Below are 22,679 nucleotides of genomic sequence, written 5' to 3'. Positions count from 1 at the left end.
TAGGAGAACCAATATTCCTTATAGTTTACCAGATAACAAACTCTAAGGTAAGATATGTACAACTTCATCGCATCAATAAATAAGAATATTAGTTCAATAAAATTTCATAATCAAACTATAAATTCTACAATCACTCGAAAACTAATTCTTTGTCCAAAATCTCACACTAACACCATGGAACATCTAAAATAGAGTTATATAAGTTCAAAATTTGGGCATGAAAACCCAACAAAAAGAAACATAAACTAGATAGATAACATTGAAACGAAAGCCTCTATGAGCAATGCGAAGGCTCACCTTAGCAATAAAATTCATACAAAGAAACAATCACCCACTAGTTTTACCTTGTGTGATAGAATCTACAGACATGAAAGTAAGGAGTGAGCTATATATAAATATAACTCAGTAAGATCATTGGCTCGCTACTTTAAGTACTCCTGAGATAAGTATTAGAAAATACAACAGCACCAAGAACATATAGTTATTGCACACAGAAATTATATCATAATAAGGTGATCAATGAGGCCCAATAATCCTTTATCAAGAACCATATATCTCAATACAATTTACACTAAGTACTTATCATAATTTATAATTAAGTAATTAACCAACACCAGGAGTTCCGAACAACATACACAATGTGCTAAATATATATCAAGAGTATACACAATACTCAGGGAAACATACATAATGTCTCATATCAAATCAAGAAGCATACACGATGCTTAAGGAAAGCATACACAATGCTCAAAGGAAGCATACACAATGCCCCATTAAAATCAAGAAGCATACACAATGCTCCAATCTCATAGCACATAAATGCATCACATCACAGAATATTTTTTAAAGAAAATTTTAGTATTCTTGAATATAAAGTATATGCGACCGGCCTTGTACCGATTCTGCCAAGCACACGCTCGTCCCAACACATGGACCGGGCAGACAAAAACATAATTTTAAAATAATATTTGAAAAACAAGCACTCAAAGCTTAAAGTCTTACTTACCATGAATTCACAATCCAAATGCCCCTTTCTAATTAATTAAAAATATGCTTCCGTGAATACAAACACCTCAAACTACATAAAAAATCAGTTTGATATAGTCAAAATTCCGTCAATAAATATCCTCTAAAATCTCTAAGCAAGTCAAATTTTAAAATGTATCGCGCTGCCTAATAAATTAAATAAAGTACCCATAATAATGAAATATGCAACAACGATATCTTTAACAATTTTGGACAATGTTATAAAAAATAATGGCCTAAAAGCTACCAGATTTTTTGTTAATAGTTGAAACTTGTCATGCAATCCAACCACCACTCTATTGTTGATAACTCTACTTTCAGTCACCATTTGTTTACTCATATGGTCTCCTCCTTATATTAAATCATCAAATTAAAAACTACACAAGAAAAAACGTTATTTTTATTTATTTATTTTTTCTTTTGTTTGTAACAAATTTCCTAAACTCTAATTGTATAACTATAACTCCATTTACCCTTCAATCATTGCCTAATAGGCTTTCCATGCATTATTACTCAATCATCATTATCTATTCATCCTAATGGAAGTGGAATAGTAGAAGGACTATAGATATTTTTCTTCCTTTGACAGCAGCAGACAACCACTATAGCAACATCTAAGTAAAATTCCTATGCCCAAGACTTAAGGAAGAATTCAATACCTGATGAGAGTAATGCTTGCTCAATTGATTTTCTATGCTGCCAGATCTTCTTAAATCCTTGTCTATGATTTTCTTTCTCCTAAAAAATAATGGAACCAACTGACCTAATATTTTTATTCCTTCAGTAACTAAAACGTGAAACAAGGGAGTGGGTTTTGCCTTTTTTACTTGCTCACTTTAATTATATAAATAAATAATAATAATAATAATGGCTAAATTACCCACTTATCCCTCATTAAAAATTTGGATTATTACAGTAACATACTGTAAAGTAAAGTTGTTTTAGGTCTGAGCATAATGTAAGACATGAGCTTATGGATCATGAGCACCGTGTTCTAGAACTTGAATACTTGAAAGTTTAGAGAAATTTTGTATCACTGAGAGATGTTATTATTTCTAATTCAAGGGTCGGAGTATGTGCATGAGTTCGCATAGAGTCTATTGACTATAATTTAGATGACCTCGTGCACGTAAATCTTGGTGAATAAGTTTGTCAACTGATGAAGGAACTAAAGATTTGATGGAATCAGTAGTAGAAGAGTGCTAACGATGGTGACCAGCAAAGACATAAGAATGTCAATGATGGTTATCAACAAAGACATAAGAATGCCAATAATGGTGATTAACAAAGATATAAGAATGCTAATGATGGTGATCATCAATGACATTAGGCATTAAAGATTTGTCCAAATGGAAAACGTAAGTTGGTATTTGTGCTATAGACTAGAAACAAAATATATGGGCAGAAAGAAACCATGGAAAGAGGAGAAGATGATAAGAAAAAGGAAAAACCATACTAGATTGTTGTGTTGACTACACACTACATAGATTCAAGTGACTTCATAAGATTATTGAAGGAGAGAAAGAGAAAAAACAAACATGAAAAAGGAGAGAAAAAATCTGAGTAGTGCAGTGATTTTTCATTCATACATCAAATATATAGGAGTAACACATAAGTGGTCTGAACATATTCCTTAAAATCTGCAAACATGTCTCCTTATATTGTGCTTAAATAAAGCAGCACCACACACTACAACTAACTTTAAAAAATCTAGAACTTACAACAAAAATAATCTAAAGATTACAACAAAATATCAAGACCAAGATGCCAAGTTGAAAACACTTAGCATTACACAAAATCAGTACCCTCCATTACTCCTCTTTGATACAAGTGCTGTTGGTTATTCCAAGCTTAGCTCTAAGAAGCTCAAATCTCTATTTCTGTAACGCTTTTGTAAAAATATCAGCTAATTGATCTTCACCACAGCAATACAGAATCTGAAATTCATTCTCCCTTTCAGCTTCTCGAATGGAATAATATTTAATTTTAATATATCTAGTCTTTTCATGAAAGTATGGATTCTTTACTATAGCAACTGCAGACTTGTTATCACAAAGGATTTCTGTTGCTTTACTTGGCTGACACGCCAAGTCGCTCAAAATTTTTCTCAACCACATTGCTTGATTAACAACACTTGAGGCAATAACGTACTATACTTCAGCTGTTGATTAAACCACAAACCCCCGCTTCTTTGTGCACTAAAAAATGACACCTGATCCTAGTGTGAAATAATATTCAAAAGTGCTTTTCATGTCATCTTATGACCCATCCCAGTCACTATCAGTGAACCCCAATAATTTCATAGATACGGTTTTTTAATAAAATAGACCATAATCAATGGTGCCCCGAATGTACCTCAGAATTCTTTTTGCTGCTTTGAGGTAAATTTCAGTTGGTGAATGCATAAGCCTTGACAACATACTTGTTATGTGCATAATACCAAGCCTCGTGGCAGATAGATACAATAGAGAACCAAGCAAACTTCTAAAAAATAAAGCATCAAACCATATTCATCCTTTTAGTTAGTTTCTCTCCTTGAACTGCAGGCATACTTACTGGTTTGCATTTGTTAAGACAAAACTCCTTTGATATTTTGGCAACATATTTCTTTTGATTAATAAAAATTCCTTAAGAAGATTGACTAACCTCCATTCCCAAGAAATAAGTCATCTTTCCCAGATTATTCATTTCAAAAACTTTCTTCATTTGCTCTTTGAAATCTATGATAGACTTTGTGCTGCTTTCAGTCACCAATAGACCATCAACATAGAGAGAAACTATGAGAAAGTCGTCAGTTTGAAGTCTGATATACAAGGTTACTTCATTGCAGCTTGTATTGAACCCCAAATTCAGTAAGTAACTATCTATTCGTGCATATCAGGCCCTAGGTGCCTACTTCAGGACATAAAGTGCTTTTCTTAACAAGTATACCTGATCGCTAAATCCTCTAAAACCTTCAGGCTACTCTACATAAATTTTCTCTTCAAGAAACTCGTTAAGAAAAGTGGATTTTACGTCCAATTGAAATACTTGCCACCCTTGGTGTGCTGCAACTGCAAGAAGAAATCTGATGGTATCAAACCTTGCAACTGGTAAAAAGGTTTCAAGAAAATCAATTTCATATTGTTGGGCATAACCTTTTATGACCAGCCTTGCTTTGTACCTGTTGAGCGTGCCATCCGAGTTCAACTTAGTCTTGAACACCCATCTAGTTCTAAGAACCTTCATGTCGTGAGGTCTAGGTATAAGTACCCACGTATCATTCTTGTTAATAACATTGAGCTCTTCCTCCATGGCAGCCCTCCATTCTAGAATTTGCAATGCATTGTCGACACTTATTGGCTCCAATATAGAAACATTGTATATGTTATATATGTCTTCAATTAATCTGGTACCTTTTACTACAAAATCATCAAAATTTTCTTCATCAGGAATTGATTCTTCTTCTTGGACACTTTGTTCTTGATTAGTGATCTGTAAAGGATAAACAACCATATTCTTCTAGTCCCACATAGCATTCTTATCAAACTTAATGCTTCTACTCACATGTATTTGCTGTGAAATAGGATTTAAAATCATATAGCCTTTCGAAATGATGCTATAGCCGATAATTATTCCAACATTGACTCTTTGATCAAGTTTATCCCTTTAACTTCCGAAATGTAAGAGTAACATATGCAGCCAAACACTTTAAGATGTGAGACTGATGGCTTGGATCCAATCCATGCTTCATATGACGTCTTTCCTTCAACGGCTCTTGTCGGCAATCTATTCTGAAGATAGACAACGGTATTGATAGCTTCTTCCTATAACACCTTAGGCAACCCTTTCTCAAATAGAAGACACCTAGCCATTTTCATAATGGACCTATTTTTCCTTTCACTTACACCATTTTGTTGTGGTGTGTAAGTAACGGTAAGTTGATGATGAATTTCTGATTTCTGAAGAAAATGCTTAAATTGATTAGAAGTGAACTCAGTCCCATTATCATACCTTAAGATTTTTATCAAAGAGCCACATTGATTTTCAACAGTTGCTTTACACTTTTGTAACGCGACAAACACTTTAGATTTTTGTTTCAAAAAATAAACGCAACAAAACCTTGCAAGGTCGTCAATGAATAAAAGAAAGTATTTGCTTCCATTATAAGAAGGAGTGCTCATAAGTCCACACACATCAGTGTGTATTAGTTGGGGCTTTTTAGTAGCTCACCAGGCTTGATTCATAGGAAATGGTGATTGACTTAGCTTCCCAATTTGACAAACTCTACATATATTAGAGTTTTTATTTATGAAAGGCAAATCTATCACAAGTTCCTTATTTTGCATCTTTTTTAATGACTTAGAATTATTGTGGCCAAGCCTTTTATGCCAGACATAACTGTCAACTTGTATGCCAACATAAGCTCCAATCTCAGTATGTTTTCAATCAAGAGAAAAGCTTCTATTGAGCATTTTTGACCGTGAGCAATTTTATACCAGTTGGATCCATGATTTCATATACTTTATCTTTAAATAACAGCGCATAATTGTTATCAAGCAACTGACCAATACTGAAAAGACTTTGACTAATTTCAGGAACAAATAATACATCGGAAATAAGCTTTATACCTGAGGGAGTTTGAACAACAACTACTTCTTTGCCCTTTATATCTAAGAGTCTTCCATCTCCAACTCTAACTTTGAGAAAATAGCTTTTGTCCAAACGTTCAAAGTTGTTCAAGTTAGCTGTCACATGATGTGTACATCCATTATAAACAAGCCACACATCAGGGTCTTGAGATGCTATATTGCATTCTCCAATAATAGAAACAATAAATAATTTCTCTTCAATATTTTCAACAACTTGAGCTGGCTGCGCTTGAGCTGTCGGGATTGATTTGTTTGTAGACCTTATCCACATGACCAAACTATTTGCAGACCTTGCATTCAACTCCAGGTCTGTACCAACAAAACTTCTCTGTATGATTGGTTTTTTTATACAATAGGGATAAGGTAGATACTTCGATCTTCTATATCTCCCTTTGTTGTTATATTGCTCCTTCTTCTCCTTGCCATGTATTCTATTTAATTGCCCTTTTAATTCACCATCAGACTGAGCTTTAGACTTTTGATAATCCATAAGAGTAACTTCATTTGAACTCTCTTCCTCTTTAAAATATTTTTTTTGCTCCACAACTTAAAGAGCGTTGGATAGCTCATTCAATGTGACATGAGACATATCCCAAGTATCTTCTATTAGGAAGATTTTTGCTTTGAACATCTCTGGGAGTGTCACCATCACCTTCTCAACAATCCTTTACTCTTCTACTTTTTCTTCCAACAATCGAATCTGATTAACGATTTTCATGATCCTATCAATATAATCTTTTACCTTTTCAGCCTCCTTCATCCTTAACATATCAAATTCTTTTCTTAGATTCAATATTTGCATTTGTATTGTCCTATCACTCCCCTGAAATTCTTTCTTCAGCATATCCCTAGGTAGTTTCACATGCCATTATCCTTGGAAAAATTAATTCGGAGATGGCTGTGTGAATGAAAAACAAGGCTTTTGGACCTTTTGCAATATATTCTTCATGATTTATGATCTGCTGAAGAGTTGGATTTGATCTCAAAGGTTCTGGAGCATTGTCTTCCTCAACATACTTCCATAAACCAAGACCTTTCAAGTATGTCTTCATCTTCACAACCCAAACTTGGTAATTTTCACCATTAAAGATAGGAGGTAAAAGAGAAGGGCTGATGGAAGCCAAGTGAGAAAGAGAACTGGACAGAAAAAGACTTGAACAAGTTAAGCTAGTTGGGTGATCTTTGTTGTGTTTTTCTCAGAAAAAACAGTCCCTTAAAGATCAATCTTGCTCTGATGCCAATTGAATGAGAGAAGGAGAAAAAATAGACATGAAAAGGGAGAGAAAAAATCTGAGTAGTTCAGTTATTTTTCATTCATACATCAAATATATAGGAGTAACACATAAGTGGTCTGAAAATATTCCTCAAAATCTACAAACATGTCTCCTTATGTTGTGCTTAAATAAAAACACCACCACACACTACAACTAACTTCAAAAAAATCTAGAACTTATAACAAAAATAATCGAAAGATTACAACAAAATATCAAGACCAAGATGCCAAGTTGACAACACTTAGCATCACACAAAATCAGTTCCCTTCATCAATTATACAATTAGAATTTGGTTCTTTCAATAATCATATTGTATGTCAAGTAGAGAATAAAATGAGCTAAAAAAGGGTATTAAAGTATAGTAAGATATAGGCAGCTATTGTTCTAGTGAAATGAAGGTATTAGTATATTTGGTTCTTCTCACTATTTATAATACTAGTTTAGGTGTACGCGCCTCGCGCGTGTACCTCACTTTATTGAAATCAAACGTTACACAAAATAGAATATTTGTTTAAATAATAAGGACAAATACAATAATTAAATTCAACTTCTTTTAGAGAATTTAATTAACTACACCTAACTTTTATCAAAAAAAAATTATCAAAGTTGATCGACATTCATCTACCACCTGTAAACTGCAACAAAACAATATGATAATACAGACATCAAAATAATATAATTAAATCTAACCTTTACACAAAAAATTTCTCAAAGTCATTTGACACTCATCCACCACCTGTAAACTACAACTAAATAATATGATAATAGAGATATTAAAATAATACAACTAAACTTAACAGTTACACAAAAAAAATTCTCAAAACAGAGATATAAAAACAATACAATTAAACTTAATCTTTACCTAAAAAATTCATCAAAGCCGGCCGACATTCATCTACCACCTGTAAATTCATCTACGACCTGTAAACTACAACAAAATAATACAATAGTGATCACAAAGCTTCAGTTTTGATGAAAATAATTCTTGTCTGAGCAAAAATTTTGACCCTAAAGAATAACTTGAATGAAAACAAAGAAGATATATATACACACACGTTGAATTCTATTATGTTGACAAAAACAGTGAAGAAGTTGAGGATTAGAAAATTAAGCATCCACCAATCTAGACATGCAACCAAATCAAGTTAGATTAGTATCAATCATATTTTTCACAATAAGTAAACCGATTTCTTCTCTAGTTTAACGTGCATCTCAGTATTTATAGAAGTATTTCCTTAATAGAGTCGTGTTTTAGGAGTATTTCTCTATCCTATTTTAGTAGTATTTTTCTAATTGATCAGTACAAAGGAAAATATTAATTGATTTTTCTTTCATATATTTTAAGAGTCTAGTTAATATAATATAAATAATTAAATAATAATTAAAGATAATAGTGAAAAGACAGTTTTGTCTGAAGGAAGGTCTTTTAATGAAAGACAAAAAGTTTAAATCACTTTTTTAAAAGTTTTCACACTTTTAATATATTATAGATTATAGATATTGATATAGATATGAATTATATATTATAGATTACGGATTACGGGAAAGGAATATACATGTCACTTTTCAAACATGGTCCTATTTGTCAACACATCTCAATTTTGAAATAATAATACATAATATTTTTTTTAATAAGAACAGAAGTTAATGGGGACGGTCCTTTTGGCTTCTAAATACCATAATCTGACCACAAGTGCCAAACTTTTCCCAACTTGCTGGTAAGTCAGCAACAACGTTTCTTTATTTTGGAGAATACATCTTAAAATTCAGGGTAGAGAATAATAATAAAATGGAAAAAGACCACAACACTTTTCAAAATAAATAGTCTTAAGTTTGAAAACTTTTTAAAAATGGCCAGTGGATATACTATTTTCGCTTTATAGTCATTTCCTAATTTGGGTCATTTTGGCCTACGTAGTCCATCTACAATACTGATACAGTCTATATACAATACTGATACAATATTCAACTTGGACAATTTGGTCCTTTTAAAAATATTATTTTTGACTGATCAAATATTCTGCTTTTTTTTTCATTGTTTAGAAATAATAATTAAATTATATAAAAATGATATAATTGTTAAATAGAATATGTATTTATATAAGATATATGTATAAAAATTGTATAGTTCTATTAAATATGTATATGCATAATATATATATAAATATATATAAAAAATATATAGAAAGTGTATGACAATTATATAATTGTTTTATAAAACGTGTAAATAAAATGTACAGTTATTGTATAAATTGTGTATCAAAATTGTATAATTTTCATATAGAATATTTATATGTATAAGATTTGTATAAAAACTGTATAAAAGGTGTGTAGAAACGGTATAGAATAAGTCAGTAAACTGAAATGGCTAGAAAGTGGAATTTAAGTTCTATGATCATTTTCATGGAAATAGTTTAATTTGAAGTGTCGTTTCTGTTCTTTTCCCTAATAAAATCTTTCAAAATTTCTTAAACTATGCAAGCAAGATACATGGGCCTAAATAGGCTAGCTTCCTCAAGAATAGAAAGACTTAGAATAATGCTATCGTTATCTAGTAAATTATCTCCGGCTGTAGGAAATTCTTGAGATTGATATGGAAAAAGCTTTTAGTAGACATAAATGGTCTTGTATTTGATGTACCCTCTTCTACTTCAATTTTTTTCGTTATCTCTTATTAATCTCATTATGTCTTGTATCACCACTAGCAATATCGTGATGCAAATTCCATTATCGGCAATATGTTGTTGGGACCAAAAAGTTTATCATCATATTCCCAGAAAATAGCGACGAAAATGTCATTCAAGATATTACCAGCAGGCTGTCAATATTAAAGCAATGAAATACTTTTGATAAATTAAATATCTGCGTGACATACTCACAAAGACTTTCGGTTGATCATTGATAATAGGGAAAAGTCATCGTTTCCATCCCAAACTATACACGAATAGTCTAGGTCACACCTAACTAAACTTTAGTAGTGACCTATTACACACCTAAACTATAAAAAAGTGAAACTATTACCTCCCTGCGACACCCATGCCCAAGTTCAATGATTGGAGTGTATTCCACTCGCTCCATGTCACTTTTCAGATCACTTTCTACATCAAAAATAATTTTTAAACAAAAATTTTCAAGTCATCTTCCTTACACCATTCATTTCTCTCATCATCTCTAAAAGGGAGCTTCACCAACAAACGGATACAGTAACAGAAATAGAGCATCAACCAAATCAAGATTCAAAGGATTCTCAATAAGGATAAGTCGTGAGATAGATAGTGGCAAAGAAAAAAGTGAAGGTCGTCGGAATTTTATTTTCCGGTGATAGTAAAATTTTTCAATCGATACTTTTAGATCTTGGGATGAAAGTACAAGGAGAAAGATTTAAGGAAGCTGTTTTTCTATGTGATTTGGAGGTCAAAGAAATTTTATTAATACCGTAAACTTTCTATCAGCGTCATAGAGCTTCACTCTCGTGACATTGAGAGATCTGAGGAGATACGAGACTCGCGAGGGTGTTGGCAGATTATTGGCAATTTGGCCATAGTTAATTCCAATTTCAAGGCCAAGGGTGCTGGCAAATAAATCTGATCAAACAAGTACAATTACAATGAATACATTGTGGGAAAAACATATATTAACACATACATTTAACAACTAAGAAAGTACCTACCAGTGGAAAAATTAACTACTACACATATCCACCTATACACCAAGAAAACCAAAGCAAAAATCTGCTTCTTCAACCCAAAAAGGAAAAAAGAAGTTCTGAAAATCCAAACGTTTACGCGCTGCACAGATCAACAGAAACTGAAGCAATTGAAAAAATGTGGTGAAGATTGAGTTTGATGATGATGGTGTCAATGGTGGTTGTTGTAATGGTGATTTTGGCGAAGAAGAAGCCATTGAAGTAGGCGAGACCCATATATTAAAATGAATAAATAAAAAAAATTAATTTTATTAACATTTAGTTATCAATTCCTCAAACAAATGTCTTCAATTTCGATTTTGAAAGACAAATTTAAAAATTAGGGTTCTTAGTTTGGAGCCCCAAATTGACTTAAATAGAAATTAGGGTTCAATAGATCCATTGGAAATTAAAAGTGTTGTAATTTTAATATTTTTAACCGTTTATTTTTACTATTCAAAAAATTGGACACGCCTAAAGTGAGTGTAAGAAACACGTCTTAGAATGGGTGTTGCGGGGAGGTAATAGTTCCACTTTTTTATAATTTTGGTGTGTAATAGGTCACTGTTATAGTTTAGGTGTGACCTAGACTTTTCGTGTATAGTTAAGGTATGAATCTCAAACTAACTGTGTCGACATCAATAAACGTATAGATAGAAGTTGATGATCGAAAACTAACTAGCATATATATCCAATAACCTAAATATTAAGATCAATTTAACTACCTCATTTCGCTTTATGTATTATAATTTCAAATTGAGATGTACATGTTAACTCCCTGCAACATTAATTACATGCAAAGATGATATCTAGACAGTCCTTTTCCTTTTCTTTTTACTTGCTTGAAATCAATTTAATGTGAGTACCAACAAATGCAATAATATTTACTTTCATAATTTCATCCATTTTTTTTTTTACTTCGCAACAATTCACAATTTAGTCTCATAGAGATTATAAGACATAGGATAACATATTCAATTAGCGTATCAATTACAAAGGGAAAAATATATTAATAGAAATACTAAATATATATATATAAAAAGAAAATCACGGGTACATATCATTGTTCATTTGTTTCCTTGGCACATCATTGTCCTTTCACTGTAATGTAAAATAAAGAAAACTAAAATGAAAAATAATCATCAGGTAATTCTTTTTACTAATCTCCTTTGCTCAAATTCAGTTATCAATGGTAATCCCACTTGCATTTCACATCATTCGAATAAAGATACTCTACTATATATATGTGTGAAATGTATGACAAAAAAATACCATCCATCAGATTTGGAGGCATAAAAGAGAGAAGTCCAAACGGTAGCCATTACAAGAGGAGCAATGAGGAGGATGAAGAGAGAAGGTGGTTGAAGTGGACCCATAAACTATTATGAATCAATTGTCCCACATTGGAAAAATAGAAAAATGCTAAGGGGTTTATTGGCCAAATGGGTTCTCTCACCTATCAGGATAGTGTTTTGGGTTGGGCTTTCCCATTTGGTTTATAATATTGGTGCTTTCATTGTGAATCCCACGCGTTGGGCCATGACTCGGAGTGGCGGCCTGGACCCAAGAGGGGTGTCAACCGTGATCAACGAGGATCGATTCACGCGTGGAGCCACGACTCGAAGTGGTGACCTGGACCTAAGAGGGATGTCAGTCGTGACCAATGAGGTCGTTGGTTCTCAAGCGGAGGCGATTGTTATGAACCAATTGTCCACATTGAAAAAAATAGAGAAATACTAAGGGGTTTATAAGCCAAATGAGTTCTCCCACCTATCAGGCTAGTCTTTTGAGTTGGGCTCCCGTTTGGTTTATAACATTGGTGCTTTCATTGAGAGTCTCATGCGTTGGGCCGTGACTCGGAGTGGTGACCTGAACTCAAGAGGGGTGCCATTCGTGACCAACGAGGATCGAACCACGCGTGGAGCCGCGACTCAAAGTGGTGGCCTGTACGCCAGGAGGGGTGCCAGTCGTGACCAATGAGGTCGTTGGTTCTCAAGCGTAGGCGATTGTTTTGAACCAAATGTCCCACATTGAAAAAATAGAGAAATTCTAAGGGGTTTATAGGCCAAATGGGTTCTCCCACCTATCAAACTAGTCTTTTGGGTTGGGCTCTCCCGTTTGGTTTATAACATTGGTGCTTTCATTGAGAGTCTCACGCGTTGGCCCGTGAATCGGAGTGGTGGCCTGGACCCAATAGGGGTGTCAGCCATGACCAACGAGGATCGATCCACGTGTGGAGCTACGCGTTGGGTTGTGACTCGGAGTGATGGCCTTCGTAGTCAGCAGTGTAAGAGGGCGTAGCTTTGATTGCTCAAGTTGCCCTCTCATGGTTGAATGTGAAAAAAATTTCTTTTATTTAGCAACAGTCTTATACTGGGCGTAGCCATGACCAACGAAGATCGATCCACGCATGGAGCCACGACTCGGAATGGTGGCCTGTGCGCCAGGAGTGGTGGCCTGGACCTAAGAGGGGTGCCAGCCGTGACCAACGAGGTCGTTGGTTCTCAAGCGGAGGCAATTGTTATGAACCAATTAACCTACATTGAAAAAAATAAAGAAATGCTAAGGGGTTTATAGGCCAAATGGGTTCTCCCACCTATTAGACTAGTCTTTTGGGTTGGGCTCTCCCGTTTGGTTTATAACATTGATGCTTTCATTGAGAGTCTCACGCGTTGGGCCGTGACTCGGAGTGGTGGCCTGCGTGCCAGGAGTGGTGGCCTGGACCCAATAGGGGTGCCAACTGTGACCAACGAGGATCGATCCATGTGTGAAACCGCGCGTTGGGCCGTGACTCAGAGTGGTGGCCTTCATAGTCAGTAGTGGAAGAGGGCGTAGCTTTGATTGCTCAAGTTGCCCTCTCATGGTTGAATGTGAAAAAGAATTTCTTTTGTTTAGCAACAGTCTTATACTGGGCGTAGCCGTGACCAACGAGGATCGATCCACGCATGGAGCCGTGACTCGGAGTGGTGGCCTGGACCTAAGAGGGGTGCCAACCGTGACCAGCGAGGTCGGTGGTTCTCAAGCGGAGGCGATTGTTATGAACCAATTGTCTCACATTGGAAAAATAGAGAAATGCTAAGGGGTTTTGAGAACCAACCCAAAAAACTAACCTGATTGGTGGGAGAACCCATTTGACCTATAAAATCCTTAACATTTCTCTATTTTTCAATGCGGGACAATTGATTCATAACATAGAATGGTAGAAATAAAAGACAAATGACCACGACTAGCATCATCAAAATTGAACCAACTCCCCAGTGATATTGCTCCATTTTTTGTGCCATATTTTTTCTTTTAATTCTTTTGTTGCTTTCAAATAATGAAGGTGGATATATACATAAAGAGTTATAGTACAATATAATATATATGATACAATGGTAAATGGCTTGTGCTTTATGTAAGTAGGTTTTCGACAGTGCTGTTTCACAAAGGACGTGACGATTAGAATTGTTACATACGGCTTAACATTCATTTTCACACTGTTCTGAATGAAGTGCAAAAAAGGAAAATTTGCATAGCAAATTTAGGAGAAATATAATGACGTTTTCTCGTACAAGAGATCCATTATAAAGCATATATAGTTAATATTTTATTATGTATATATGGATAATTAATGACAGTCATCTGATACGGGTAATGATTTAAGAAAATACCATAAATATGTAATAATATTTCAACTGTAATTTGGTAGTATTAGTACCAAAGTGTATAGACTAAAGTGTATACAAATGGAACTCTATTTATGTTTCTCTTTAATATAGTCGACGTGATTATTAGTTTAAGAATTTACATTAATCTGACGCATAGAAAAGGCAGTCAGGTGTACTAAAGCTCTCGCTATGCGCAGGATCAGGGGAAGAACCCGACCACAAGGATCTATTATACACAGACGTTATCTTGCATTTCTAGTATGACACGCACAAAAGGTTAAATATTAATAACATTGCTAAGTTAAATTGTGAAAATGTTGACTAATCTGCCAGCATATATAGTGTAGATGAAAGAATAAAATATATTACATTGTTTCAATCTCTTTGAACACTACCCTTATTTTGCTCTCTCTATTTGCAAGATGAGAAATAATTAGAATCTGGATATCATTAAATAATAAAATATTTCATCAAATTAAAAGTGCTTCATTTTTTTTCTCTCATAAATATATCAACCCAATATTTATTAAAATTATCGAAACGTTCTCAATTTTTACTATCTATCAAATGAGCAAACCATAGTTCATAATAAGAAATCAAAATATTCTAAGACGACATACTAATAAATCACAGATCTCCATGTTCATTTTATAACTAAACATTTGCAATTAAATGTCATTACAAACTTTAAAAATATAATGCACTTACAAAGATCCATTAATTCAATAAATCAACAATACTAATAACTAGCTATTCTTTAATTTAATATAAATCAAGCACCGTTTTATGCGCAAAATTAACTTCTAAAAATGATTGACGCAAAATTGTGAGAGAATTCTTGACTAGGTGTTGCAAGCATGCGTAATTGCTAAAATTTGCTATCCTATTTATTACTCTCTCCATTCCAAGTTGTTGTCAAGATTATTAAAAAAATTGTCTCGAAATACTTTGCATTTTAAAAAATTATTATAATTTTTCTATGCCCTTAATATTAGTTATTCTTGAAAGTAAACAATATTGGTTACATGTATAGCATAAAAATATAAATTTAAAGAAATCAAACAAGTAATTATTGGGAGATATTATGATTGCTCAAATACAATAAGATTAATTAGCTAAATCTTATTTGAAAAGAAATAAGGGTAAATTAATAAGAAATCACTTCTTATTTATGATTTTTAAAGGGCATGGAAAAGAGAAACGTGAATCATATTTGTGAAAAAGAGAGTGCGAAGAAGAGAAGCTTGATTATGAATTACGTAGATTATTGTTTGTTCACTTCAAATGCTCAGACGAGACCTTTTATTATCATTCAAGCCTATTGCTACACTCACTTTATGAACTTCCACACCTAGAACAGGCAATTTCAATCACTTCCACAAGTATTTACACTATATATCCCCTTTCTACCATTATAGGTGGGAGTATGTTTGGCATAGGACAAAGAACTCAGAAGCACGATGTGTGCGGAAAATCTGACTTGAGCATATACATGACGTAGCATGATTCCGCAGGCCGTTTTAGGATATGTCATGAGTCATGGGCTGTGTATGCTGAGAAACATGGATGCACCTATCATGAGTTGTACCACATATATAAGGCTCAAATGTCCTAGATTCAGTGAGTAAAAGCTGGGATCATTGAGCGATGCTATTACTCTTATTCTAGGAACTATGAGAATGGTTGGGTATTAGGTGGTTGGGTATTAGGTATATGGATCTCAGTCGTGGGCGTATACATAGTCCAACACAAGTTGGTAACATACTGCAAAATAAAGTTGTTTTAGGTCTGAGCATAATGTAAGATATGAGTTTATGGATCATGAGCGTCGTATTATAGAGCTTGAATACTTGGAAGCATAGATAAAATTTGTATCACTGTGAGACGTTATTCCTTCTAATTCAAGGGTCGGAGTATGTGCATGAGTTTTGCATAGAGAATATTGACTGTAATTTGAACGAACTGTCGTGCACATCTTGTTGAATTAGTTTGTCAACTAATGAAGGAACAGAAGCTTTGATGGAATCAATAGTGGAAGAATGCAAGGATGGTGATCAGAAAAGACATAAGTAATACCAATGATGGTGATCAGAAAAGACATTAGGCATTAAAGATTGGTCCAAATGGAGAATGTAAGTTGATATATGCGCTATAGACAAGAAACAGAACATATGAGCAGAAAGAAACCCTGAAAGGAAGAGAAGATGAACAGAAGAAGGAAACCCCATACTAGATCTTTGTGTTGACTACACACTACACTACATAGGTTCATGTGACGTCATAGGATTATGCAATTAGAATTTGGTTCTTGCAATAACCATATTGTATGTCAAGGGGAGAATAAACTGAGCTAAAAAAAGTTGCTAAAGTATAGTAAGATATAGGCGGCTATTATGCTAGGAAATGAAGCTATTAGTAGTGGTATGTTTGGTTCTTCTCACTATTTATAATACTAGTTCATTATACGGGCTTTGTACTTATATATTACGTCAGTTAATATAAAATGATAAGAACAACAATTTATTTAGAAAAAATTTATTAATGTTATACTAAATGCAATACTAGTATTTGTTTAAATAATGGAAATGAATTTTATTACATAGATACAATGATTGAATTATCTTTTGAGTGCATAAATATGATGAATTTATGTTTATCTTGAGAGGTGGGATGTTATGTCCCCTTTTTTGTAAAGTCTTTTCATCGATTAGCATTATACTTTGAGATTTGGTGCTTCTACAATATTACATAATAAAATAAATAACTAAAGATCAAGAATAATTACACAACTAAAATAAAAATAATAATATTATCACATTGTAATTAACTATAAAAACATGAATATGTTCACATGGACGCAAAATTGATCTAGGGTTTAAAATTTATGATATGGTATAGCGAATTTAAATTAATACTATAACCAATTATGACAGTATCAATAAGGTGAGAGATCATAAATTATCAATTCATTAATTAGAGTGAAGCATTGATGGTGGCTGCTAAAGTGGGACTAAAAATTAATTATAGGCTAAATCAAATACTAATATTTACTTGGCATTTTTTAGTAATTGCCTCAAATAGAAATATAAGGATGTAAATCATGGTTCAGTTAATCATGATGTGGAGAATAGAGAAATAGATCTCTTCAAATATGATCGTCAAGAATTTTAATATTAAGAATATTATATGTATCACTTTCTAACAGCTTCTTAAAGCATTCAAAAGCGTGGATCGTTATTCCTCTTAATACGTATTCCTATTAACCCTTAAGCATATGTGTTATCTCATTACTGATTCTATCACTCAAGGCTGCATCATTTAATTTTTAGGTCCACTAGACGATGATAAATTATCTTTTGTTTATATACATTCAGAAATAGAGATCAATTTGTTGTGTTGCTCTCATATTGTTTGAAGTGATACTTGGGATACTTTAAAAGATAGGTTTTCAAAAGGTACTTAGGTCTCCTGGTTTAAAAAAATTAAGAAAATTATTTAAGTAACTTAACCTTTAAACAACAAATCTTATTTTTTTTTCATAAGAGAGTCCTTATCATTATCCTTAAAAAGAAGTTTTGTTTCTTCATAGCTCAAAGACACTCTATAGTTCAAACCTAAATATGTTACATAGAACAACAATTATCAGTTCCTACTTAATATATTTATGAAGTCGCAACAATAATTAGCTTTATAAACAAGGATATGTTTATAGAGATACAGAAAATATCATTATTTTTTCACTTTTTTATATTTTTTCTTTTTCGTGTTTTCCCTGTTTTTTCTTCTTTTTTTCTATTTTTTTTCTTTTTTTCTCTCTTTAATCTCCAACTTCTGTTTCTTTTTCTTCTTTTATTTTTTTCTTTGAATTTTTTTCTTTTTTATACTTATTTTCTTTATCATTTTTTTGTTCCATTTTATATATTTTTTGTATTTTCGAAAAATATGCCTAGCTAGTCGAACACAAGTCATGGATGATAACGTAAATACCATACTTGTTTATCTTATTTGTAGTCACACCGTCATTTATATTTTTGTATTCATTGATACAACTGTATTTGTATTCTAAAGTTCACGCTTGTATTTATATTTTGTAGTTCGCATTTGTATTTGTATTTATAGTTCACACTTGTATTTATTAGTTTGCACCATCATTTATATTTTATATAATTTGCACTTGTATTTTAAAGAACTGTTTTGTATTCGTATTTTATAACTGACTTCATATTATATTTGATTATATTTATATTATGATTTTACTGTATTTGTATATTTAGATTATATTCGGATTATACTTGTATTTGTATTCTATTTTTATCGATACTTTTTTATTTTTAATGAATTATTTTATATTTTTGTAAGTTGACTGCATATTGTATTTAGCCGTGACTATGCACAATTTATCATTTGCATTTGTATTTGTATACAAACAAGTAAATGCATTAATTGTATTTTCTTGATTCTAAAATATATAAATATGTAATGTATCATTTGATACAAGTATACCGTTTTGTATTTGAATATCAAAATTATCATCCATATTTGTAAATAAACAAATATCACTTGATACAAATACAATTACAAATAGATGAAACAAATGATTTTACAAATGCACTATGTATTTGTATATATTGTATTTGTATAGAAATTTGAATTATATTTATTTGTATCAATAAATACAATTCGTATCAATAAATACAAACACGTATTCGTAGAAAAAAAAAATCAATCGTTCATTTTCAATAATTAAAAAATACAAATGTTAGTTCACACTTGTATTTGTATGTTATAATGCGCATTTATATTTGTATTTTATAGTTCACACTTGTATTTGTATATTATAGTTCACATTTATATTTGTATTTTATAGTTCGCATTTGTATTTGTGTTTGCTTGTTCGTACAAATGAAAAGAAGGAGAAAAAATACAAAAAAAGGAGAGTAATGGAAAATAGAGAAAAAAAGAGGAGAAAAATTTAAAAGGAAAAAAATAAAAAGAAAAAAAAGAAAAAAAAAACGAAAAAGAAAAAAGTAAAAAAAGAAAGAAGAAAGAGAAAACAACAAAAAAAGGAAAAGACAAAATGAAGAAAAAAACTAAAAAAGGAAAATAAAAAGGGAGAATAATAGACAATAGAAACAGAAAGAAAATACACGAGAGATGCTATGAATTGTAATTAAGAATAATTAATAGGTAAGAGGGGGTTATGAATTTTAATTAATTAAAATTTAGGCTAAATAGGATAACTTAGAGTCGATATATGCTAAGATATGTAGTTAACCCATTTTAAAATTAAATTTGCAGGTTCATACAAAAATCTCAAATTAATATAATGATAATTCACCATCACACTAATAATTAAGGAGCAAATTAAGTGTAGTGAACAAAACTTTGCTATTGATATCAAAAGCTAAAATTATATTGGTATTGATGAATGAAAACGTATTCTAAATAATAAAGGTACATTATATATGGGCGTAATAATATAACACTACTACTCACAACAAATTAACAATAACAAAAGAATTATAATTAAGTAGAAGAAGAACGAATATTGATGGTAAAGAAAAATAATAAAGTAGAAGAAGAACCACTATCGATGGCAAAGGAAAAATAAATATTCAATTTCCATATTATACAATTGAATTTTGAAGGAAAAACAAATATCTCGAATCTTGATGAAAAAAAATACAGAATTCATAAAAAAAAAAGAGCTCAAGATTAGAAGCATACTTCAAGGATTTTATGATGTTGGTATCTTTCTATCTCTCTATATAAGAGAGTCCTAAATAAGAAAAAAATAATATACAACATTAGTTGAGTTAAAAGTCCTAAATAAGAAAAAATTATTATATAATATTAGTTGAGTTCAAAGTCTTAAATTTCATAAATCAAATAAGGAATAATTAATACATTATTTTAGTAGTTAGTTTCAAACCCTTAATTATTAGGGAAATAATTAAATTACATAATTTCTTTTACCAAATTAAAAAAGACACATGAGTTACAAATTTAATAACATATTTAGATGGTTTTGATTTTATTTGTACATTAGAATAGTAATAAATCTTTTACTTATTTTATTATTTTTCCCTGGTTGAACTTCTTTCAATTTTAACTTCTTCTTTAAAATGAAGTTAGGTATTAACGTCTATATCTTGTTTCGCCGAAAAAAAGTTTACTTTTTCAATTTTTCCTCCTCCTCAAGCCTATATTTTAGAATTTCGTAACTATTAATTTTCTTAATAATTCTTATCATATTTTAGTATTCCTTAATTTGTAAAATTTATCATATATTTTAGGACTTTTTACTTTAAAATATAAATATAATTAAATTAAAAAATTTAAAAAGCAAAAAAATAGTCTTGTCTATTATACAGTATTTTAATAAATGATAAAAAATTCAATTCACTTTTTAAAAAATATTTACACTTTTAATATATTGTAAATATAAATATAAATATAGATAGAAATTAAAGGTGGAAAGGAATATACATGTCACTTTGCATACATGGTCCCATTTGTCATCTTTGAAGTCAAAATAAGTCAAATATAATCTTTTTAATTATGAAGAGATTTTTTTTTATTTTTTTTTTTAGTTTCCCAAGGTATCTCCACATCCAGTAGTCGTGAGATTAATCCTCCGTTCTTCGGTCAGCGTATTTTACGATAAGAAACTGACCACGAAATTTGCTCTATTCACCAGAGGCGGGGATCAAATTCATGAACTCTTACTTAAAAGACAGGGACATAGTATTGAATTCCTGTGACAACTCTGGTAGTTAATACGAAGAGAAGTTACTAATGATGGGGATGGTCCTTTTGGCTTCTAAATACTATTATCTGACCACAAGTGCCAAACTTTCCCAACTTGCTGATGAGTCAGCTACAACATTTATTTATTTTGGAGAATACATTAATGGAGATTATACTTCAATGAAAATCTTAAAATTCAGGGTAGAAAATAATAAAATCTTTAAGAATTTCTTAAACTATCATTATCTAGGAAATTATTTCCGGCTTTAGGAAATTCTTGAGATTAATCTAGAAAAGTTTTTGATAGACATAAATGGTCTTATATTTGACGTACCCTCTTCTACTTCAAATTTTTCGGTACCTCTTATCAATCTCATTATGTCTTGTATCACCACTAGCAATATCGTGACGCGAATTCCATTCTCGGTAATATGTCGTCAGGATAAAAAAATAACTTTACGAAGTTTAAAATCATATATATTCCTTGAAAATTGCGAAGAAATTTCCATTCAAAATATTACAAATACTGTTAATAAAACAATGAAATACTTTTAGTAAATATCTGCGTGACATACGCATAAAGACTATCAGTTCATCATCGATAACCTGAACTTCAAACTAATTGTGTGGAAATCAATAAATGTATTGATAGAAGTTGATGATCGAAAACTAACTAGCATATCCAATTACCTAAATATTAAGATCAACTAAACTACATCCTCTCGCTTTATTTATTATAAATTCCAGTTGAGATATGTAAACTCCCTGCGACATTAATTACATGCAAAGATCGATGATATCTAGATAGCCCTTTTCCTTTTCTTTTTACTTGCTTGAAATCAAAATTAATGTGAGTACCAATAAATGCAAAAATATTTACTCTCATAATTTCATCCATTTTTTACTTTGCAACAACTCACAATTTAGTCTCATAGAGATTGTAAGACATAGATAGCATAATCATTTAGAGTATCAATAACAAAGGGAAACATATATTAATAGAAATACTATATATATATATATATATATATATATATATATATATATATAAAGAAAACTAGAGTAAAATAACCATCAGGTAATTCTTTTTTCTAATCTCCTTTGCTCAAATTCAATTATCAATGGTAATCCCACTTGCCTTTCACATCATTCGAATAAAGATACTCTACTTTATATATATGTGAAATGTATGAAGAAAATACTATCCATCAGATTTGGTGGCATATGAGAGATAAATCCAAACGGAAGCCATTACAAGAGGGAAAATGAGGAGGATAAAGGGAGAAGGTGGTTGAACCGGACCCATAAACAATGGTAGAAATAAAACACAAATCACCACGATTAGCATCATCAAATATGAACCAACTCCCCATTTATATTTCGGAATTTCTTGTGCCATATTTTTTCTTTCAATTCTTTTGCTGCTTTCAAAGAAAGAAGGTAGAAATATGAAGAGCAGTTATTGTATAATCTATGATGCAATGGTAAATGGCTTGTGCTTTATATAATGTCAGGGAAAGGATCAGATCACAAGGGACTATTGTACGCAAATCTTATCTTGCATTTCTAGTGTGACAGATACAAAAGGTAAAACATTAATAACATGCCAAATTAAATTGTGAAAATGTTGACTAAGCTGCCATGTAGATGAAGGAATAAAACA

At 31.6% G+C, this 22,679-nt stretch overlaps 1 protein-coding gene across 1 annotated transcript; it reads right to left on the bottom strand.

The window, feature by feature from the left end:
• Positions 1-22,217: 22,217 nt before the first annotated feature.
• On the bottom strand, positions 22,218-22,429 carry LOC124898168. Its single transcript, XM_047411886.1, has one exon. The coding sequence runs from the start codon at positions 22,413-22,415 to the stop codon at positions 22,218-22,220; it is 198 nt and encodes a 65-aa protein (XP_047267842.1). The 5' UTR covers positions 22,416-22,429.
• Positions 22,430-22,679: the final 250 nt, after the last annotated feature.

This window comes from Capsicum annuum, chromosome 1, assembly GCF_002878395.1.
Source record: "Capsicum annuum cultivar UCD-10X-F1 chromosome 1, UCD10Xv1.1, whole genome shotgun sequence".
Taxonomy (NCBI): Eukaryota; Viridiplantae; Streptophyta; class Magnoliopsida; order Solanales; family Solanaceae; genus Capsicum; species Capsicum annuum.
The sequence above is the reverse complement of the archived record's forward strand: the minus strand, read 5'-3'. Positions and strand labels throughout refer to the sequence as shown.

Excerpts from the sequence above, each read along its gene's own strand:
- LOC124898168 (XM_047411886.1), bottom strand. The coding sequence starts at position 22,415 with ATGGCACAAGAAATTCCGAAATATAAATGGGGAGTTGGTTCATATTTG.